Source organism: Simochromis diagramma, unplaced genomic scaffold, assembly GCF_900408965.1.
Source record: "Simochromis diagramma unplaced genomic scaffold, fSimDia1.1 OVJJ01000321.1, whole genome shotgun sequence".
In the NCBI taxonomy this organism is placed as follows: Eukaryota; Metazoa; Chordata; class Actinopteri; order Cichliformes; family Cichlidae; genus Simochromis; species Simochromis diagramma.
In genome coordinates this window covers 16,147,933-16,171,008 of record NW_024386772.1, presented here as the reverse complement: position 1 = coordinate 16,171,008, position 23,076 = coordinate 16,147,933, and the positions used below count along the sequence as shown (strand labels likewise).

Below are 23,076 nucleotides of genomic sequence, written 5' to 3'. Positions count from 1 at the left end.
CTTTGGGCTCATCAGTTAGATTTTAGTGGGTATTTTAGTAGCACAGTTATGACATTTATTTGAATAATAATATGTTATGAAACGGCTCCGAAACTTTAGATGAACTGTTGTCTGGACTCATTACAATTAGGCTACCAGTTGGATGTATTGAGAGTGAGAATCCAAATAGCTGGGTGTTTTCATTATTTTTAGGACACCGTTCACAAACCATTTCCTGCCACCCAGGGGCAATGTTGTGTCATTTTAGTCCTCCTTCCCTGCCCAAACAGTGAGGGCAGGTAAGCGGTCTGGGGAGAGGTGGTGCTATTGCGCACGCGGCTCTAACCCGGAGCCAACTGTACTCAGCGTATGCTCTCCGAACTGTTGTTATGGAGAAATTTCCAGTGAGAGGAGAGGACCCGGCAGTCTATTCGACGTCTGCAGTAACAGTAATGGTGCGCTGTCGGGGGCTCTGAAGTCTGTGCGCGCCCGTCGGGTTTTTGTTGGAGTCTTTGAGCCGTGCGCTTCAGCTTGGATACAAGACACAGGATCTGCTGCTGTTGCTTCGTTACCTGAAGTTTTACACTTTGCTGCTTCTTGCATGCACTATTTTTTTCTTTTTCTTCTTGTTCTGAAGCGCATCTGTGGCTGTTCCACTTTGTGTTTTTGTACTGGGAGAGCGCGCGTGTCAGCCAGATATGTTTTCTCCAAGAAGTTTAGCAGCCCTGCAGTCGCTCTCCTAAACGCCAATATTTCCATTTATTGTTATTATTATTGTTGTTGTTGTTGTTATATTTTACTTGAACACTTCAGAAGCTTTAAACTGACAAAGGGGGAAATGGCCAAAGTGGGGAAACCGCGGCTTTGTGTCATGACAAAAGGGGAGAACGGGTATGGATTTCACTTGCATGGCGAGAAAGGAAAGAGCGGCCAGTTCATCCGCAAAGTGGAGGCTGGCTCCCCCGCAGAAGCGTCAGGGCTGCGTGCCGGTGACAGGGTGGTCGCAGTGAACGGAGCAAACGTGGAGAAGGAGACGCACCATCAGGCAAGTAGATGTGTGTATTATTTAACTTGTGTCTTAGCTGGCTGAGCAGGGGCTACATCAACAGGTGACACTGGCTGATGCAGACATCCTGACACGGTGGCGCATAGTCTCCTCCTCCACCCGGCGTCACAGACCAGAGGTCTGCAGGTTATTGAATTACAAAACATTTTCCTCCGAAACTTTGCGCACGCAGGAGCACGCTTATGAAAAAATACCACGTTTGCGTTAGATTACATTTCAGTTTACCTAGTTCAGCTCGTTTGGCTGACTAACCTGCACAGCACCCTTTGTTTGGAAACAAGGGGCGCGCTGAGCAAGAACTTTACGCAGGCTGTATTTCTTCCCTTGCGGTTTTTTTTCCTAGTGAAATTCAACAAATCAGCAAGTCTCCAGTCAGTGGCCTGAGCTTAAATATAAACCGGTCCCTGTAAATAAGATCTTAACAAACTGTGTGCTCCTCTATTTGCAAGGCCTGGCTGGTGGTCAGATAGAGTCAGCAGGCTCAGATAATTATTTTCACAAGCTTGCAGGCACACGGGGGAAGATCAGCACCAGCCTCCTCTCTGTGTGCTGTATATTAGGTTTGTTGCAGCTTGAAAGACGAAAACAAACCCGCTGACTATTGTGTTTGAAGTTCAGGGAACAAATCTGCCACCCAGGTGTTTCTAAGGAGCCTCATATTCCTGCTCATATGACAATGATCTATAACAACGACAATGATAATTGTCAGTTTTGAAAACATCACTTCCCACTATATTCCCACTACAGATGTATGGGAATAAATGGTTAGAAAAACTGATGGATCAGTTGATACAGTTGCTGTGTCAAACAGTAAGAACCAAATAAATACAAAGTTATGTTAAGAAATTCAGTTAAAGGAACACACATACCCCAAAAAGCTAGAGTCATCACCTTTTTCAAAACGTTGCTTATACAGCATTTTTCCTAAAATAAAGATGCAAATCACAGGCCTGCATGTTAAAAGGTGTATACAGCCTAATATAATGGTCAGTAATTATATATTAAACAAGTCCATGATGGATGGATTGGGACTAATCCTTCATAGGAGTAGCATTTAATTATCTGCTGCCAAACTGTAGAGAATTTAATGTATTCAAACCAAACGTTCGATGTTCCATTCCTCAGGTGGTACAGAGGATTAAGGCCATGGACAACAAGACCAGGTTGCTGGTGGTTGACTCTGAGACCTATGAAAGCCTACGCAGCCTGCGCCTCACAGCAACAGAGGATATGGCCGTCCTTAGAATTGGAAATCCTTCCTCCTCTTCCTCTCCACCTGTGTCTCCTTCTCCAGCACCATCGTCAACACCATCTTCCCCCTCCAAGAAGCGGGAGAACGGCTCTGTGTCCAAGCAGCCCGTCACAGTGAGTGACCAGGTGCAGAAGCCCACTAGGAGGTCACCGTCTAAGGCTGCAAAGAAGGTAAGGACATGCTGGATCATCACAGTGGTCACACTACACGCTTACTAAAGCACTAATATGTGTGTTTCCAGGCTTGTTAAGGTGATATCTGTCTAACAACAAAAGAATTTAAAACTTACAGAAAGAGTGTGTTTTCTTTTTTTCAGTGTGAACCAGCTCCCCAGTAAACCCACAAATAACTGTCAAGCTTCTCGAGCCAGTCATCATAGGAAATTCTTAGAGATTTGTCTGCTTGAACACACCCGAGAGTTAAAAATACGCACTTTGCATTAGAACAGATGGAAGGTAGTGACTGAGTCATCACTTTGAACAGACTCTCCTCAGCATGCTTTCACCCTAGACTTGTTTTCTTGTTGCTTTGCCAGTTTTTGATCAGATACGTAGATAACATTCAGGTTCCACAGTCTGCGTTGTTACGTGTGAACGCAATGAATGCGGGTGAAGCATTCCAGATGTTGTGTTAGAGGTCAAAGAGGATGTGAAAGGTCAGAGGTTAGGAATCTGGCACCAGGCAACGTAGTAACTCTGCAAAAAGAAAATCCACAGAAATCTTGAAAATAAAAAAGTTGCAATACATGAAAAATAATGACCTGCCTATATTTTGAAAGGTTGTAGATCGAGTGTTTTTACAGGACAGTTACAGGATCGCTGTCACAGTTGGTTGCCTAACCCGTAGTAAGCATTTGATACTTTTTATTTTCTCTTTTTTTTGGATTCACTGCTTATTATTACTCCCCTTTGTCCTGAAAAACAGGAAACGTTTCCGCCCGCTCTGTCTCTCCTGGAACGCTCTGAGATCTGATCGGATTTGGTTTCAAATGGTCTCTATTGGGGGGAGGCCGAGGCTCAACTTCTGTTCTCTGCATTTACACAACATGTGTTTTCACTTAGGCTTGCCTTGCCAATATGTGAGCAGCACTCAGGCAGTCCTTCTACCAGAGCAGTGACAGGCCCAATCAGTTAAATCTTGGACGCGTGTGTTTGCGTGTGTGTGTCTTTTGTCCAGCTCTGGCTTTGACCTGTGGGGAGAAATCCTAGTACTCGGTTCAGGAATTGCTCAGCGGTCTCTCGTTTCTCTTTTCTGTCTTAATGAGTCTAATGAAAGAATTGAAGAAAAGCTCAGCAAGATGAGCCAAAAAAAGGCATCTGTGGTTCCGAATAAAAAAAGGAGGAAACCTGTTGATGTATCAACAGTTCACTGAAACGACTTCATTTGCTCAGGCACCGTGACAGATAATCAGCTTCTTTCTATTTTTACTGGCGCAATGAAGAGTTCCTCTGTGGCCTGACTGATTCCTGTGAGCCTCCAAAGAATCGGACTTCTCAAAGGAAGCTGTTCCCTCACACATATGCAGACTATTGGCACAGCCTGCTGATGCAGCACGTCCCCTTGTTTGGTGTTTACAACAATGAAAGTGGAGGGGAAAAACACACAGACCACCGAAGAAACACAGAATAACCGAGACAAGAATGAACTATAAAAATACATAGTAAAATACTCCTCCCAATTCTTTGTTTTTGATTCTTGTAAAAGTTTCTTTTTGCTCATCAAAGCAGGAGAGCCAGACCGCTGAGCTAAGCAAATTTCCTCATAGGTTTCACTTTTTTAAGAGAAGGTAGGAGAGGGAACTAGAGACAGAGCAGATAGAAGGAACCACAGCCAGTGCTAACCTTGAGCTTTGCAAGAAGAAGTTTCAGGAAGTGCTCTCTCCTCTTTGCAGTGCAAAGGAGTCACACAATGAGGGAGAAAGATGGGTTGTGCATGTACCAGTATAGCAGTGAGGGTGGTTGTGCATGTACACAGTGTGTTTCCAGGGTCTAGCCTCCTGCTGGGGATGTTTTTTTTTTAATTGGATACCTGACCCCCAAGCTGTTTTATGTTACTGGTGTTTTTAATTTGCACTTTCAGTTCACTTTGTGCAGATTATGTTTGTATATTCAGTGAAAATCACAAATTTCAAGCTACAGCCGGTTTTGCACACGTACATTGTTCATTTTCGAGCTATTACCTGGTGAAGCTGGGTACGTACCAGATTTCAGGAATAACACCATGCTAGCTTCCCAATGAAAATGCAGTGTAATGTCCAAATGAGCACATGTAAGAAAAGAGTGCCCTGGCTCCTGAACCCATGCGCTGCCCCTCACCAACAAACACACCTTCTAGTTTTCAGAACTCTGCCACAGACAGTTTCCTCCTGCTGTACGATGGGAGAAAGGGCAGATGAGGCGACGTCAGAGCTGCATTGTGACCTAAAATAGATAGACTTACCTCTGAATCCACGAAAAAAACACCTTTAAAATAACATATTAACATAAAAGGACTTGAGAAAGATCCTATGTTTTCTTCAATACGAAAATTATCCAAAAAGAACAGGAATTCACTTCATGTCTGTTCAATGGTGCCAGTTTTCCTAAACGTAGACAAGTATGGCTCAAAATGGGTTTCAAAGTTGGAACCTACTGCTAACTAACTCAGTGAGAGCACTGTACTTTTTATTTACAGCAACAAAAATCACAAAATTATTGTAAGGGGATGGGAGGGGAGGTGTAGGAGGTCCCAGTGTGTCAGCTGCAAAGGGAAATCTGGGCCATGATCAGTTCAGTTTCAAACTATGTCCGTCAAATGCCAAACTTTTATTACAGCTTGTGTTTTTTTTAATATCCCCTTGTCTGCTGAACGAATAGAAGCTTCGACAGCCACAGATCATGCAGGTCTAATGGCCTAAAATTGCTACATGCGTAAGAAACATGACATAAACTTTTTTCTGCAACTGTAATTACTTTCACATTTCCCCAATAAATATCCCCATGAGAGGGATTTGTGTGTTTGTGCATGTGTTCCCCAGGTTACATGACACTGTCTGTATTTTCCCTCTGTTTTATGGCCGCTCATCCCCCAGGTTGCTTTTTTCCTTTGCATTCCTCTCATGTTTACTTCTCTCTTGATTTGTGGTACAGCAGAAGGAGTCGAGAGGTCGACGGCTGAGCGATGGATGGACTGGCTGTGTGTGTGTGTGTGTGTGTGTGTACATGCATTCTAAATCAATATCCTCTATATATATATATATGACCAAAAACAAAAAAAATGAAGAAGCAGACAATTTTTTTGTGTTCATCAAATCTCTCCTAACATAAGTAGATCATGACACCTTTGCCTGGTAACGGCTGTTTTGTTGCCCTTTTCAGCATTAGAGAGAAGTGTCACTATCACTGAGCACCGTTCTCAGCTGTCAGCTACTTTTGCCCACTTAAAGTGAGTAACTGAATTACAGAACCACATTAAAGGCATTTTGTTTTTCTACCTCTTTGATTGAGGATCAGAAGAAATTAGCTTATTTTTGGTCTCTGAAACAATATTCGTTTCCATCTCTCCTAAAATCTTTGGCCTGTTGGCACAATAGCAGCCACCAGACTGTGTAGAAAGCCTGTAGCAGAAACAGTGATCCTACTGCCTGTGCCTGCTCCTGGGAGAGCAGAAGAAAGGCTTCAAGGGCAGCAGCATCACGAGTTTAGGTTAAGCTGCGTCGTCTTACCTCAGCACACACCTGAGGTGTCTGTGCTCCGTCCACGAGCTCCTCTTTCCCTCCTTTGCAGACACACACATGCAGTGAGGTGTGTTATGTGTGTGTCATTAACACTAAACCTTAAAGATGAAGCATTGGGTTTCACTTTCTCTCCAGAACCTGTTTTGAAACAAGCACACACACAGACATGCATGCTCACGTACACATTTACCTAGAACAGCCAGTGAAGGATATCACTTCCCAGTTCATTAGTTACACCTTGCTAGTACTGGTTTGGACTTTTGCCTTCACTGCTGCCTTTAATTCTTCATGGCACAGATTCAACAAGGTGCTGGAAACCTTCCTCTGAGATTTTGGTCCATATTCAGATGAGAGCGTCACACAGTTGCTGCAGAGTTGTCGGCTGTACATCCATGACAGGAATCTCTAGCTCCATCATATCAAAGGTGCTCTATTGGACTGAGATCTGGTGACAGTGAAATCATTGTCGTGTTCAAGAAACCAGGTTTAGATGGTCTGAGCTTTGTAACATAGTGCATTTTGGAAGCAGCTAACAGAAGATGACTACACTGTGATCATAAAGAGTTGGTCATGTTATTCATCCCTAAATGCACTGAAATGTGGTTGACTGTTTAGATAATTACATTATTAAAAAGCAGCTAGATAAATGTATCTAATAAAGTGGCCAGGGACTGTATGGTTGCAGCAGCACCCTGCTACAAAGAAAAGTGACAGCAGACAAGACTTGAATGAGGAGCTGTGGTTGGAGGTGGGTTGCAAAACAGCTTGCAGAGAAAGCAGCATGTATACATAGAGTAGAGCTAGCTGGTGTTTGTTGGCACTGAGATTAGGAATTAACCCGTGGTGTACTGGGATTGCATACTAAGTTGTTTGTTTGTTTTTTAAGTGTAATATAGAAAGTTTGGGGGGGAGGACTGCTTGCATTACCTCATCTGTGGAAACTGCTGCATTTCAGAGTGGATATTGTTTCTGTTGTTCTCCACTCTCACCTTTCCCTGGCTGGAATTTTCCTCTTTTGTTCATGGTGAAGCCTCCGACACACATAAATATATTGCAGCCTTTTGTTGGTCTTTCCAGTCCCGCTGGACTCCGGGGTGGTTTGACACCAGGCTTGTTAGGAAACACAGAGAAAGTCATTGCTATGGTGACGGTCACAGTGACACCACTTAGCGTGCAGGAAACATACACATGGCTAAATTTGGCACAAAAAGTCTATATGTGGAAAACAAAGAAAAGGAGGAGAGAAGTTTTACAGCTTTCCCGGTACATGATGCAACATCTGAGCTGTAACTTTAATAGTTCTGTTTCCAGGTGATTTGATACTTAACAACATGTCCCATTCAGATACTGATCAGTATGAAACAGTGCAACAGCAGATGACTGATCCTGCTTCTAGCCCACTGAGAAGCTTGTTTTTAAATAAAAATGTAAAAGATTTGCAGACGTCTTGTAGAGATCACCTGTTCCCTGTGGAGATGCATCTGTCAAAACAGTTACAGAGAGGAGGGGCGTGGTATGTGAGGGTATTCTGCATCTGATCGTGAAACATTTGCATGATCAAGTTTGGCATATTAACGATTTGATGATGATGATGGTGCAAGGACAAACATGCACATGTGCATATTTGTTCAACAGGCAGTTGCATCGCCCTAAATTCTGACTTCCATCAAACCATTATTACCATTGTAAAGACTCTATATTATAGTGAGAAAACCACAACAACAACTTAGATTAAAAATCCTCTTAAACAGAACTTAAACAGACCCATGTATCCAGGCTTGGGACCGGTCGCTGGAAATACACTAAACCGTTTTAGAAAATGCAGATTGTTGTAGTCGTTTGAGTGAAAAGCATTTTGTGAGATAATTATGGACAGACATCACAATGTTTAAAAGTCAGGGCTTGAGGTCAGAGGGGTGAGGAGTGTAAAAGAAATCTGCCATCAGTGTTCTCTGTATGGATAAAACAGACGAAAACAGTAGAGGTGCTTTTAGCAGTAATGTACATCTCTGTGTATTTAACCTTAAACAGATCCGCAAAGGCAAGAAAAACATCTGCTTTTCCTCTGTCTCTCTGCAGATGTTGTAAACCGTCACGACAAGGCAGGCTTGTCTCTTTCCTTGTTTGACATGTTGTATTTTAAATGCCCCTTTTGCTTCTTGGTCTCTGCCTCCTAAAAATGATTATTTCTGGCCATTAGTTTAACAACAGAAAATGAGACCACGGCTCAGCTCTGACTCAGTGGGAGTCACATGTCCTGTTCTCTGGTTCAGCCTCTCATTTTGCCCGGGATAATAGGAAAAAGATGTTGCCTGTCAGCTCCAATGTAACAGCACAGAGCACAGGATTTGTCTGGGGGTCCTGCAGTTGCCACTTCAGCCTGTCTCATAACCTGCAGGATTGCCCTCCTCTAAGGTGTACTGTGAGGGGCAAACAGATGAGAAGTTGTTGCTCTGACAAGGCGAGCCATTTGGGGGTGTCTGTTACTGCAAAGGGCTGCACAGAGGCAGCAGTTTGTGTGAGGTACTCTGCAGAGTTTTCTTTTAGGGCGTTTTTTTGTTTAATCTCCCTTAAACTGACGTCTTCTAAAAAGATGTTTCATGCTTATGAAGAGTTTGAAACTAATTTACTTTTTACTGTAAGTTGGCGAGAGTGAGAGACTCTTACCAACATCTGGAGCTAGTGTACAAGACCCTCCACCCCCTGCTTTGAATACCAATGTTGTTACATCAAGGGTCCTGATTCTGTGTGTGAGAGAGAGAGAGTAAACTAAATTCCTGGAGTGGGATCACATAGGATGTGGAAGGGTCACTAGTGGGGAACGATGGTGTGTGTAAGCTATGTATTTTGGGGAATTGCAACACAGAAATTGAAGGTGGGTAATGCCAGAGAGACATGAACAACTGAGAGTACTGTGTTAAATGTGTGTGGGTGGGTATGTGAGAGTGAGCACAGCTGTGTGCTTCTTGTATTATCTCTCCCTATGCAGAGCTGATAATGTATTCAAATTGTTTCCCGGTTAAACCAGTGGATGTTGACCTGAACACTTCGCCAGATGGACAGTTTAAGTGATGTAGAGTTACCTAAAATGAATTAGATACAAAAATGTCTGGTTATGCATTTTATATAGTAGATGCTCTTATCTGAATTTGTCACCTAGGAAACCTTAAAAGGTGTTTTGACACTGCTCTTTATTGTTAAGAACGCTTTGAATCAAAAGAAGATTGCAGTTATGTACATTTGGCAGTAAGACTGCTCTGGGCACTCCCTGCTTCTGCATACACAAAAGTAGAAAGCATATGCATGTGGTTCTCTGGTACAGAACAGCGCGGCCATAGCGGACAGCAGACTTGACACTGATTAACTTAAAGCAGGAAAAGCCTGGAAACGGCGACCTGGACTGGAGATGGGTTGCATAGTGGCTTGCAGCAACTGTAGAGAGGCTGAAGCAACTTAAATTTATATGGGGTTTTCCAGTTGGATACATAAATAATGTTCAGCTGAGGCTGACTAGAACTGAGATCAGCTGTATAAGCTAATCCAGCAGGACATGCAGGTTGAATTTTACGGACTTTTCTCTTTTTTGGCATTTTTATGTCTAAATCTAATGTTATTGGTGCAGTGCTGGTGTAGTGAAGTCCTACTATTTTGAGCACCATATTGCTAAACAAAGGGTTGTATTTCATAACATCTAGATTACTGAAATAGACTTTTTACTTGTCCATTTACTTGTTAGGTCCCCCTGTGACCTTTTAATACCATATGCACATACCAGTACCTTTAGATCCTTGGGCAGGGGGATTTTGTCTGGCTAAAAACTAAAGGGGGCAGAGCTTTTGGTCTCTGGCCTTCATGGCTCATATGGTTAGTAATATATATCTTATGTGCTTTTTTTTTCTTTTTTTCATTGGTTTCAGTTTATTTTAGAACAATATTGAAACCACTTCATGGTCTGATTTCAGCACTATATTAAGGTCACTGATGGTGAGCTCTTGATGCGGTATGTGGCTAACTGAACTTCAGATCCTGCAGCAAATCTCTGCTTGTTGTCCCTTTTCTACAAGCTTAAATCTGTCCAACATCTGTTTTTCCTATTCAGCAACTTCCTTGAAGTCTCCACTAAAACAAAATATTGTTTATATAAAGTATCTGCATTAACTGATTCCCATGTGTTTTTTAATATATTGTGCCTTGTGCCCTGTGGAGCACTTTGTAGCTCTTTTTAATGACTTAACAAATTACCAAAGCCATACGTGGATGGATTATGAAAGAACTGAACTCTTGCTATCTAAAAATCATATCTGTGGCAATTAAGATGCTTGACCCAAATCCTCAGCTTTATTTATAGATTGTACTACTTTTGTGTAGCCCTTACTGGCCTGAATGTTAAAAACAGACCTGTGATCCGATGCCATCTTTGAATCATCGGGGACTAGCATCCAAAAGCTTTTCCTGAAACCATTAACTCTGATATTTAATTTGCGATTTTGAGTTCTCTCACAGATAAATCTTTTCTGTTTGGGTAATGAACACTCTGTTCTGCTTCTCTGTCTCAGTTTTCTTAATGTCATCTTTTAAATGTCAGTTGTTGGATGTGGGAATGTACAGTAGGTCGGCCGCAGCCAGGGTGAGGATCGAACAGTGCACTGCCCACGCAAAGTGCTGGCAAAAAAATATGAGAGAAAGAGACAGAAACACTGTAACATACAGAGAACTCAAAAAGCAAGCAGCAAGAAATTATTCTGTTGAGTGAGAAGTCCTTGAAAGTAGTAAAGAGAGCTTTTTGTTTGATGCAGACTTGCTGTCACATCTTTGCTGCTTCCCTGAAACACTCCTCTTTATATCTGCTACACTCACAGCTGCAGGCCAGCATCTATTCCCATACATCGATCCTCACAGAGGTCACACACACACACTTTGAAAAACACATCTGACGTCCCACTGGCCTTGCTCTGTTTTACTCAGCTTACACATCTCAGACCTGTTTAATTGAAGCCATCTTTTGCTCTGTCTGTGGGAGTCAAGTAATGGGAGAGAGGTTTTGCTTCCTTATGGATCAACTGGGAATTCTAAGGATGCTTGAGTAATGACAAACAAGAGGAGGAGGCTTGACCTCACCTGCATGTGAGGTGAGGTCAAGCCTTTGTTAATATCAGAATATCACAGGAGAAATTGAGATTCATCAGACCAAGCAATGTTTTTTCCAATCGTCTATTGTCCCGTTTTGGTGAGCCCATGTGAACTGTATCCTCTGCTTCCTGTTCTTAGCTGACAGGAGTGGCATCCGGTGTGGTCTTCTGCTACTCTACCCCATCTGCTTCAATTTGTTGTGTGTTCTCTGTAAACCCTAGAGATGGTTGTGGAGAAAAATCCCAGTAGGTCACCAGTTTCTGAAACACCCAGATTAGCCCGTGCCATACCAACAACCACGCCATGTTCAAAGTCTGTGTTGAGGCATCCAGCACGGATCATGCTTGTATCTCCATGATATGACGTACTGTTGTAATACATGCACATATACAGGGAGTGCAGAATTATTAGGCAAATGAGTATTTTGTCCACATCATCCTCTTCATGCATGTTGTCTTACTCCAAGCTGTATAGGCTCGAAAGCCTACTACCAATTAAGCATATTAGGTGATGTGCATCGCTGTAATGAGAAGGGGTGTGGTCTAATGACATCAACACCCTATATCAGGTGTGCATAATTATTAGGCAACGTCCTTTCCTTTGGCAAAATGGGTCAAAAGAAGGACTTGACAGGCTCAGAAAAGTCAAAAATAGTGAGATATCTTGCAGAGGGATGCAGCAGTCTCAAAATTGCAAAGCTTCTGAAGCGTGATCATCGAACAATCAAGCGTTTCATTCAAAATAGTCAACAGGGTCGCAAGAAGCGTGTGGAAAAACCAAGGCGCAAAATAACTGCCCATGAACTGAGAAAAGTCAAGCGTGCAGCTGCCAAGATGCCACTTGCCACCAGTTTGGCCATATTTCAGAGCTGCAACATCACTGGAGTGCCCAAAAGCACAAGGTGTGCAATACTCAGAGACATGGCCAAGGTAAGAAAGGCTGAAAGACGACCACCACTGAACAAGACACACAAGCTGAAACATCAAGACTGGGCCAAGAAATATCTCAAGAGTGGTTTTTCTAAGGTTTTATGGACTGATGAAATGAGAGTGAGTCTTGATGGGCCAGATGGATGGGCCTGTGGCTGGATTGGTAAAGGGCAGAGAGCTCCAGTCCGACTCAGACGCCAGCAAGGTGGAGGTGGAGTACTGGTTTGGGCTGGTATCATTAAAGATGAGCTTGTGGGGCCTTTTCGGGTTGAGGATGGAGTCAAGCTCAACTCCCAGTCCTACTGCCAGTTTCTGGAAGACACCTTCTTCAAGCAGTGGTACAGGAAGAAGTCTGCATCCTTCAAGAAAACCATGATTTTCATGCAGGACAATGCTCCATCACACACGTCAAGTACTCCACAGCGTGGCTGGCAAGAAAGGGTATAAAAGAAGAAAAACTAATGACATGGCCATCCTTGTTCACCTGATCTGAACCCCATTGAGAACCTGTGGTCCATCATCAAATGTGAGATTTACAAGGAGGGAAAACAGTACACCTCTCTGAACAGTGTCTGGGAGGCTGTGGTTGCTGGTGCACGCAATGTTGATGGTGAACAGATCAAAACACTGACAGAATCCATGGATGGCAGGCTTTTGAGTGTCCTTGCAAAGAAAGGTGGCTATATTGGTCACTGATTTGTTTTTGTTTTGTTTTTGAATGTCAGAAATGTATATTTGTGAATGTGGAGATGTTATATTGGTGTCACTGGTAAAAATAAATAATTGAAATGGGTATATATTTGTTTTTTGTTAAGTTGCCTAATAATTATGCACAGTAATAGTCACCTGCACACACAGATATCCCCCTAAAATAGCTAAAACTAAAAACAAACTAAAAACTACTTCCAAAAACATTCAGCTTTGATATTAATGAGTTTTTTGGGTTCATTGAGAACATGGTTGTTGTTCAATAATAAAATTATTCCTCAAAAATACAACTTGCCTAATAATTCTGCACTCCCTGTATATATATATATATAAACTGTTGAAACACTCCCTATATAGGTCGGAAACTTGTAGAACTTCTTTCTATTTTTGGATGACTGATAATTATCCAAAACCTGGTCGAATGTCTTGTTTTGTTTAAAAATAAAATACACATAAAATGTTAAATTAAATCGCGAATTCAATTTCAAAGAATTTTTGTTACTTTTTTGCTTGAAAATGTCTTAAACTGATAAACGGTCTATTTTGTAATCAATAGATAAACTACTTGTTTAAGCTCTACTCATTCAAACGGTTTCTTGGACACTGTGAAAAACACACGCAAAACCACAACCGTCACCTCTGAGAGTTGAGGGATATCTGCCACGCACTGATAACAGGGGTGTGGACGCACTCATCCAAACGTTACATCACTCACAGCCGTCCCATCACACAGCAAAAACACAAAATGGAGAGAATTTTTTACATGAATTTGAAGGTGGGAAAACAACCAGAGGGTAGAGAAAATAACTGCCCAAACCTTTAAAACATCGCTGCCTCTTTCTAACACATACATCATCACATTACCACTAAATGCGTCAACATTGGCCCATAATTTGAAATGACATTTAAATGTATGTAGAAGCAAGCTTTTTGTTTTTCTGCCAGTTTCTTCATGCTGGATGTGATACTTGAGCAGAAAGCTGGCATAAGTTATCATGGCATGGAGGGTGAAATGCAAAGCAAACAGGAGATTAAGGAAGAATGAGGTGAAGAAAGATAGTGAGAGATAGCGAAACTCTGTAAGGGGGGCTTAAACCACCTGTTGTGCTTTCTGGCTTTGCATAGTTTCACTAACCTCATGCATGACTGTGAAAATGAAACAACGACAGATCACTGTTAGGATACAGGACGCTGAAATCACTGAGGCAAAGAGTCTGCTCTCTGGAAAATCATTTTGGACAGTCAGTGTGTTTGATGTTTTTCCTTCTGTAGTGAAATCGGGCCGTGAGAATCCCATCAGCTACATACAGCGGCTCTCATGGACGATTTGCTCCGAAGGTCACATTTGTTTCCAATGAAATCACAACATCAGGAAACACAGCCGGCCCGTCACATACAGTGCTGTGCAAAAGTCTTGAGCCACCACTCAGTTTGTTATCATTTCCTCAGGAAATGGGAAAAAGGTGCAGTGATTTATTGAAACATGTGCAAACGTACTTGGAAATACAACATTTAGGGCAAAAATGGAGTCTGTACAATTCCAACAAGCTTGAAAGTCAATATATGGTGTGAATACCTTATTTCAGCACAGTCTTTGTGCATTTTAGATTTGGATTCATGGCTCCATCAGACCTGTTGCCACTAATTTTCAGTCCAGCTCTTGTGTAATTTGACATACTTCAGCTTTCTCTCCCTGTTTCCCCTCCTTAAAAAGGGTTTCTTGAGAGCCAACCTTCCACTGAGACAGTTTCTGATGAGGCTTTAGTGAACAGCAGATGGATCAGCTGACGGCTGAGATTTTTTCCTATTTTTAAAGAACATGACTTCCAGATACTGTTCATCTGCTGTAGGTAGCTTTGTAAACATTCCACTTGTTCTTTTCCCCAGTTTCTTTAAGCACACACTGCATGCCGTGCGGAGATATGCAGCAAATAAAATGCTATTTTATGCCCGACAAAAGAGAAATTTACATCAATTTGATCTGATTTAGATCAGCATTACAAAAGAATAATATGCAACAGTCTGATATAATATAATAATGTTATTATTTCAGTAGCTTTCTAAAACTCTGTAAGGTTGTCAGAGAACAGTATTTCTTGTCAAATGTTTTGGTAGTTTGCCTTTTTTCCAGCCTGCAATGACATTTCAGAGGGTTGTTTAATTGCCTCTGCATCAAAGTTATTTCTGTGCTTATTAAGAAGAGTCAAGCTGAGTGCCTTCATATCCATCATGCTCTCGTCTGGGCTTGGTGACAGCAAAGGCCCCCAGCTACAAAATTACTGCACAATATGTTAGCACTCACAGGAGTTTTGCACCTAATTACAGCTTCAGTCTGACAGTTGAACTGCAGGCATCTTCAGCAGGTGTTAAATGACAACAGATTTCAGCATTCATGCTTGCTTAATCACCTATTTAAGTCAGCGTGACAAAAAAAATCACAGGAAGCTCATATGTAAGTGTTTTTTTCTGCATTGCGGTGTAATTCCAGGCTAATAAATGCTTTTCTATTCATCTGTTGTACTCATAGCTTGAATTCTAGGGAGTGAATACATTTTTTATGGAAAAAGTAATAAATCACTGCAGTACATATTTAAAGATCGTTAAATGAAAGCACTACTGTAACCTCTCAAGCCCTACAGATACTTAGAAGGAGCTGTTACCAGTGGAAACCAGACACAATCACAGAGTCTCAGTCAGATGGAAGTCATGTGCGGGTGTATGCGAGTTCATGAATTTCAAATGGTCATTTAGAGCCTGAATTCATTTGTGCTAATGACTTAAATTTGACATGAAATTCTGACTGTACAGCCATGTGACAGCAGGCATGTTGAGTCATCAGCTGTGGCTTTTTAAGATTATAACTCGTGATTTTGTTTAGCATGTATGCTGTTGTTGTCCCTGAAATGAAGCTCTGTTTTTTAAATAGTTGTTGCTTTCTTGCTGAGGAGCTCGAGACCACTCTCATGCTAGTAAATGTGGAACCAGCAGCCAGCATAGCTTAGCATTGTTAGAACAGCAATAGCTTTAGCATCGCTCTGGGTTCTCAGCTAGCTTAGAGTTAGCATGTTATCTAAATTAAGATTAGCATGCTGTCTGTGCAGGTGAATGCAAAGAGCTGAAGTTGTTTTAGCGGCATAATGCAGTTGTTTATGTTCTGGATGCAGTTTCCACTTTAGCATCACGCTGTCATCCTTTTGTGCAATAAAAATAAAAGTTATGTCCATATCCACTCTGCAGACCGGCCACTATCGTCCTCCTGCAACACGGGAGCTGAAATCAACTGAATATGTAGTGAAAGTGCAAGTAGAACTAATAGGTGAGATCGATAGTAAAACAGACTGACAATTTCAAGGAACTGGACTGCTGGGAACCAGTTCTCTACTGGAACTTCAAGGTTCTTGGTTCCCATCTCTACTTGCCTACCATCACCACTAATTAACATGTTAACTTTTCTTTGTCTTTCTTGGCCAGCAGACAAACAACGAGGGGAAACTATTAATTTCTCAAAGCCAAGAAATAACGCAGAGCATAACCTCCAGAAAAATAGCAAACAAAGTTTTTTCAAGCCTGATTATTGGACACGGTGACAATAAATAATATAAAGTGTGTCCTTTTCCTAGCTTTAATTTGGTGGTATGCAGACTTACTGGCTTTCCTCATATCTGCTGTTCTGATAAGTGAGTGTTATTAATCTTCCCACTGTATTCTCAGGATGGTTTAAACAATTAGTGTTAAAAAATATGAACCTTTAACAGTTAGTATTCATCTCCCCAAAATTCCTCCAAAGAGTCCAAGCAGTCACCGATGATAAAGCCTGTGGAAAACTTCATCTATGACTGATGCAGTTTTTCCAGGTTACAATTTTCCAGTCTAATCACGCTGCTCGGGAGTCAGGAGTTATGTTCTCAGGAAACACTTAAAGAGCAGGTGCTGCACGTATTACTCACCTACACACACACACACACACACACACACACACATGCAGTGAAGCTGAGCAAAGGATTTTGTAAACAGATCTAAGCAGCTCTGTCCTGGTAAAGCAGCACTGGACACACAAACCAAACACTTCCGCTGCTGTTACACAATAACAACACCAAAATCAGCAGGAAAACCCATCAGCTATTTAAATCTCTGGCCAGTCTTCACTCTTTCTCTTTTCTCTCTGTCTCTAGCGCTGCCTTTCTCCCTGCCCTCGATGTCCTGTGCATCATCTCTTTGACCAGTGCTCTCTTCTGTTGCTTATTTTTCTAACCCACTTTCCTCCAGTTTCATTTTTACAAGCCACAAACCCTGCCTCTGCTTCCCTTCAGTTGGCCCTCAATTCCCTTTTCTCTCATTCCCCTCCTCACTCCTGTCTTTCTCGCCCACTGTAAACTGGCCTGAGTTGCTCTTTCCCTCTCTGCTTGAGCAACACTTGAAGCAGCTGCACGTAGGGCACACACACACATATATATACACACACACAATTTGAAGGCAGAGTCGTTGTGGTCTGCAAGTCGGAGACACAGCAATTTTCTTAATTTGGTAAAGTCCCATTAAACTATCCTCAGATGGGTTTTCTGAAGATTTCAAGTCTTTCCTTTACACTCTCAGATGTGAAGCCGTGTTTTCACATTCACATTATATATATATATATATATATTAGATTCTATACCTGTGTGTCCACAATAGTTAGTCTTGTATCTAGTCCTGTGAGGTTACTTAACATGTTACTGAGGCGCCCTGATTGAAGGAATTGCCTCCACTAGTTCCTCTGCCGTCTCTATGTCCCTGTTTGTCAACCATGGCATCAGTCCCATGTGCTGCTGTTTGCATGTAATGTCGTGGAACATTATTTTAAGTTAGATTTGGGTCAACTCTGGCTTCAGTGTCCACTCGAGGGGATTTCACTCAGCGATGATGTCATTTATTTATTAACCCATGTAACTAAGTGTGTAAATCATGATTCGGTTTAATGAAGAAGACCTCAGCAACACATGTATTGTCAACAAGACTGTAACACGTGGTATAAAACAGGCAGGTTTTGGTGTCGGCCACAAAGGTCAGAGTAAAAGCCAATCCTGAGCTAAATGGCTGTCACTCTTTCCCGCTAACGCAGTTCATTAAAGAAAACTTTATCTGTCCCAGCAGGGCCTCTTTTTCTCACCGCAGGCATATTATGCCATGTCACGGTACAAACAATGCAATTAATTACTTCTACAGTTAAACAGAACAGGGTTATCAGGAACTCTGGGGCTTTTCCTACTTGTCAAGTAAACATGTCTGCAGGCCTATTAAAACAAGGACAGGATCAAGATGAACAATAAATAGTTAAATGCTCAGTGGCACACAAAGAGCCACTGAATGTCCTTAATCATTGTGGCTATTATCTAGTAAAGTGAACAAACAAAGGCAGGCATTTCTTTCCACGGTTCCAACGGGTGTCAAATTCATTGCATGATTGATGTCTCCAAAACACCCCTGATAAAAATCTTTCCATGCTAAAAAAAACAAAAAAGTGAGGATCCTCCCCAGATGACGAAGGACAAGCATGCATGGAAACAAGAGCTGCAGCTCCTTCCTTGTGCTGTGCACGTTGCTGCTTATACTAGAGTATTTTTTGATGTAATCTCATAGATACTTATGTATAAAAACATGCAAACTTTTTCTTTTTTTTAGTGGTCAGCTGCTACATGATTACAGCAGAGGTGCTTTCTTGTGTTTTGAACACTTATGGTAATTTCTGCGTTGCATGCCCAGCTGGAAAACAGACTGTCGACTCCAGTGAAAATGTTTCCAAGCTGAGGAGTAACAACAACAAACTGGGATACAGTTTTTTAGGTCATGAAAGAACTCTGGTCAGGTTATGGAAAGTCATAAAATAAATTACACCAAGGCCATGGAAAAGAAAAAATAAGCTGCACATTTAGTTTAGTTCCAGATTGTATTTTTTGTCGGAATGTCATTTTTTTCCATAAACTTGTTCTAAAGTTAAGTTTTATTTGAACCATTACTGACATTTGATAGATGCACAAGTGCAGTCATGAAAAATAAACGTTTTCACGGGATTCTGTGCAGTTCTGTAAAACCTTGTAGAACCACTTTCAGCAGCCATAACTTGAAGTCATTGTTTTGTGTATTACTTTTATCATTCTCTCACATCATTGTGGAGGAATTTTGGCCCACTCTTTGGTTCAGTGTTGCTTCAGTTCACTGAGGTTTGCAGGTATTGTTTATTCACAGTTCTCTTTAGATCCTGCAACTGAATATCAGTCAGGTTGAGGTCTGATCTTTGACTAGGCCATGCAACACCTTGATTCTTTTCTTTTCAGCCATTCTGCTGTAGATCTGCTGCTGTACTTGGGATCATTGTCCTGGTGCATGTCCAAAGATTGGCCCAGTTTTAGTTGGCTGATTTCACTCTACAGTGCTTTGGCACACAGAGGAGTTTATGGTTTAATCAGTGACTCAAAGTTCCCCAGGTTGTCTGGCTGCAAAACAAGCCCAAATCATCACACCTCCACCACCAGGTTGACAGTTGGCATTAGGTATTTGTGCTGATATGCTGTGGCGGTGTGCATTACAGCCAAACATCTCCACTTTGGTATGCTCTGTCCAAACGACATTGTTTCAGAGTTCTTGTGGTTTGTTCAGATGCAGCTTTGCAAAGCTAACCCATGCTGCCATGTTTTTTTTAAGCAAGAAGAAGCATTTGCCTGCCAGCCTTCCCAAACAAGTTGTACTTGTTCAGTCTTTTTCTATCTTTTTGAACTGTCATAAACTTTAACATGTAACATACTAGTCGAGGTCAGTAGAGTCTTAGGCTACGTTCACACTGCAAGCGAAAGCGCATCAAATCCGACTTTTTTGACCCTATGTGACCCATATCCGATCATGGTATGACAGTGTGAACGGCACAAATCCGATATTTTCAAATCCGATCTGGGTCACTTTCGTATGTGGTACTGAATCTGATACATATCTGATGTTGTAGAAAGCGACTGCTGTTTGAACGGTCATGTCGCATTAAATCCGTCCTTTACGTCACTGACACAAGACAGACGCCCGAGAAGACATCGTGAACACTTCCTGGCCATCCCGTGAAACTGTTGGGAAGACAACGTTGGAGAAACTTGAACATTTTATTTGTACTGTAAAATCTGCAGATTCTGACAGAAATCTGCAACTATCCTTTGAAGCACCGCTCCTCTAAAACAGCAATAAGGATCATTATTAGGCCATATGTAAATAACAAAATAACTTTATAACTTAAAGCAAAATTGGGAAACGTAAATTCCGAAACAAGCCTTAGATACAGCTTCTTTTTTTGTAGTTTCCTTGAGCATTGCACAGTTTCACCTTGGGGTGAATTTGTTGGGATGTCCACGCCTAAGATGATTGTGCCATCATATTAACACACACCTGAATCTTCCAGACCTGCAAACTGCAAAACCTGTGCTTTAAAAGAGGTGCTCGTATTTGCTGATGATCAGTTAATCAAGTTCATTTGATTAGCAGCACCTGGCAGTGCAGTTAGTTTCTAACAGGTTTGCACAGATTCCTGTGGAAATTTACTTTTCCAAATGCAATTGTAATGTCTTTGGTCAATAGACACCCTATTTATCAACAATAGTGGGTGTGCTTGTTGTACAAACATGATAAGCTGAATATCGTTATTATTTAATTTCATGACACTTGTCATATTTCAGAGCTTCCCACATCTGTCTTAGCAATACAAATTCAGCATGAAAGACTGCATTCTTTTGTCTCACGGTTCAAAGGGCTGACTGACTTATAAAGAGGCTATTAAGTTTACAATAATCTCTACGGAAGCCACTTGATGCACACACACAGGGGATCTAAAGTTTCTTTGTAGGAAATCTAGGGCAGGTATAGCAGTGCACACACGTAGGCATGACCCAAACACACACCCTGGCTGTGAAAGGGTTAACAACCGGTCATGATCCATCCATCGCAGCAGGCCGCTGCTCAATTATTCAACAAGCTGCGATCTAGTTTCATCACCTGCCAATGCCACTTTCAGTAGTCACTGCAAGGAGGAAAATATGGAGAAGCATCTGTGCACATAAACCAATTAAACACGTAACCTGGTGTGTCTTCTTTCTTCCTCTGCCAAACTTCAAACTGCTCCCATTAAAGTGCACACTGTTTTGGAGATCAGTGATAACGTTTTGCGATATAACCTGTATTGTGAAAACCAATATAAGTGATAATGGTTTAACCTTAAAATCGTAGCATTGTTCAGGCTGGCCTTAAAGTCAAGCTCATGCACAATCCAGACAGATTAGTTGCTCTCATTGCAAGCCCACATGAGCTGATAGTTCATCTGATATCCTTCCGTGCATCTCTCTGGCAAATCGCATATCTTGCGTGATATTTAAGCTGCTTTAAGCTGCACACAGTTACTTGTGAACCTGCAAGCTGTTTTGCAACCCACCTCCACCCCAGCTTCACCTTTCCGGCTGTATCAGTGACAGTGTCTGTTATCACTGATGCATCCTCTGTTCTGTGTTGGGTCTTGCAGCTGTTCTCACCATCTACAGCTTTCCACATATACATATGAAATGGTGAGAAGACCCCAGAACACAGCTTAGTGCTGCCTTTTTTTGGCTAATTTTGTCTTGACTTCAGTCATTTTCTGGGGAGAAAAAAAATATCTACTTTCAGGTAGAGAAATAGAGCTTTATTTGTGAAGACTGCTAACATAGGGGCCTCAATCTAACCCAAGGTTTTAAAAAAACAAATCCTCCTTATGTAAAAATTACAATTAACTGCAAGGAGCTGAGGCCAGGCAGGCAGCAAGAATCCAGGAAGTTACAGTTACTCAGCGTTTCTCTCTGATTTCTCAGACCTTCCACTGATTTAGTGCTCTGACGTTGGACTCGTCTCTGCGCTTGTCCTGCTAGACCTCAGTGCTGTGTTCAATACTGTCAACCACAATAGTTTATTACAGAGATTCATGTCATAAGAATTAAAGCAACTGCACTGCAATGGTTTGAATCATGTCTATCTAACGAGCTCTAATTTGTTCATGTAAATGAGGAGTCCTTACACACACAGGTTAATTATGGAGTTCCACAGGGTTCTGTGCTAGGACCAGTTCACTCTACATTATTATGCTTCCCCCAGGCAGTATCATCAGTATCAGGCAATGCATACATTTTTATTGCTATGCAAATGATACACAACTATGTCTGTCAAGGAAGCCAGAAGACACACACCAAATAGTTAAACTGCAGGAATGTCTCAAAGACACAAAGTGGCAGTTTTCTAGCCTGAGGAAACATGGGCCGGAAGTCATGGGAGAGCCATGAATCAAACTCAGCCCTGCCAAGTCATGGACAACCATCGTACGTTACATAACTTGCACATGCATTAAGTATAACCTGCAATAAAATGACCAGATTTTAGGTTAAAGTGTTTTTAATTAGACTTGACAAGTGTTTTTGTATATGCAGTTTATATGTCACTATCCATTTTGAGCTACTAAGACGGCTCCCAAGTGACACAATTTGTCCCGAAGGACAAACTGAGCTACCGATGGCTAATGAATCTGTTCACCAGTAAATAAATCTATTGTACAAAATATGGAACTAACTGGGCAAAAGCTGCTAATGGAAAAAAAAAGCATAAGAAAATAAAGTGAACCAGCTCTGGCATGTCATCTCATACATTAAACAAAAGAAAGTTCAGCCCTCGAACTTTTAGTGCAATCAAAATAAACCCAATTACAGAGTTAAAGAAATTACTTGGGTATTCACCCACACATGCATCTACTGAGACCAGCAAAATGTCATTGTGGCTGGAAACTAATGCAATCCTTTGGAGGGCACTCGTCCCTTTGACAGCAAATCGTCTCAGGAAGTCACAGTCAGGATGCTCGGGTCAGTATGCGTTTGCATGTCATGTTTAATGTACAGCAGTAAGAGTGGAATATTCCATATTCCTTATAGAAAAGCAGCCTGGTCATTTTCCATGAACTTGTAGTTACATGGTCTCTCTGCTTTTTTCCAGCATTTCCTATCGCTTCTCCTCCCATGTGGCACTCTGTTTTGAAAAACAAAATGTCCAATGCTGATAACTTTCCTGATGACAAGCTAGTTTGCTGACAAAAATAAGAACATTACATCTCATTTTTCTCTCTCTCATCAAAATATTTTCTCCAAAAACCATCAAGTTTTCAGCACCCACAGTTCAAACAAACACAGTGGCTACATTTCATTTGTTTGCCTGCGATTTTGGCAAGGTTGTGTGGTAACTTAAAGCCCTCCGAGCCTTTTGGCTGTCACCCTTCGAA

The 23,076-nt window shown here is 41.6% G+C and overlaps 1 protein-coding gene across 2 annotated transcripts in view; it reads left to right on the top strand.

The window, feature by feature from the left end:
* The first annotated feature begins 296 nt into the window (after positions 1-296).
* Positions 297-23,076, top strand: part of LOC120747024 (Na(+)/H(+) exchange regulatory cofactor NHE-RF2) — a 35,864-nt gene continuing 13,084 nt past the window's right edge. The window contains exons 1-2 of one of the 2 annotated variants that reach the window (XM_040052592.1): positions 297-1,024; positions 2,171-2,467. In XM_040052592.1, coding sequence (XP_039908526.1) covers positions 581-1,024; positions 2,171-2,467 — 741 coding nt within the window. In that variant the 5' untranslated portion in view covers positions 297-580. The remainder of the gene's footprint in view (positions 1,025-2,170; positions 2,468-23,076) is intronic. The other variant, XM_040052600.1, reaches the window with a different exon arrangement.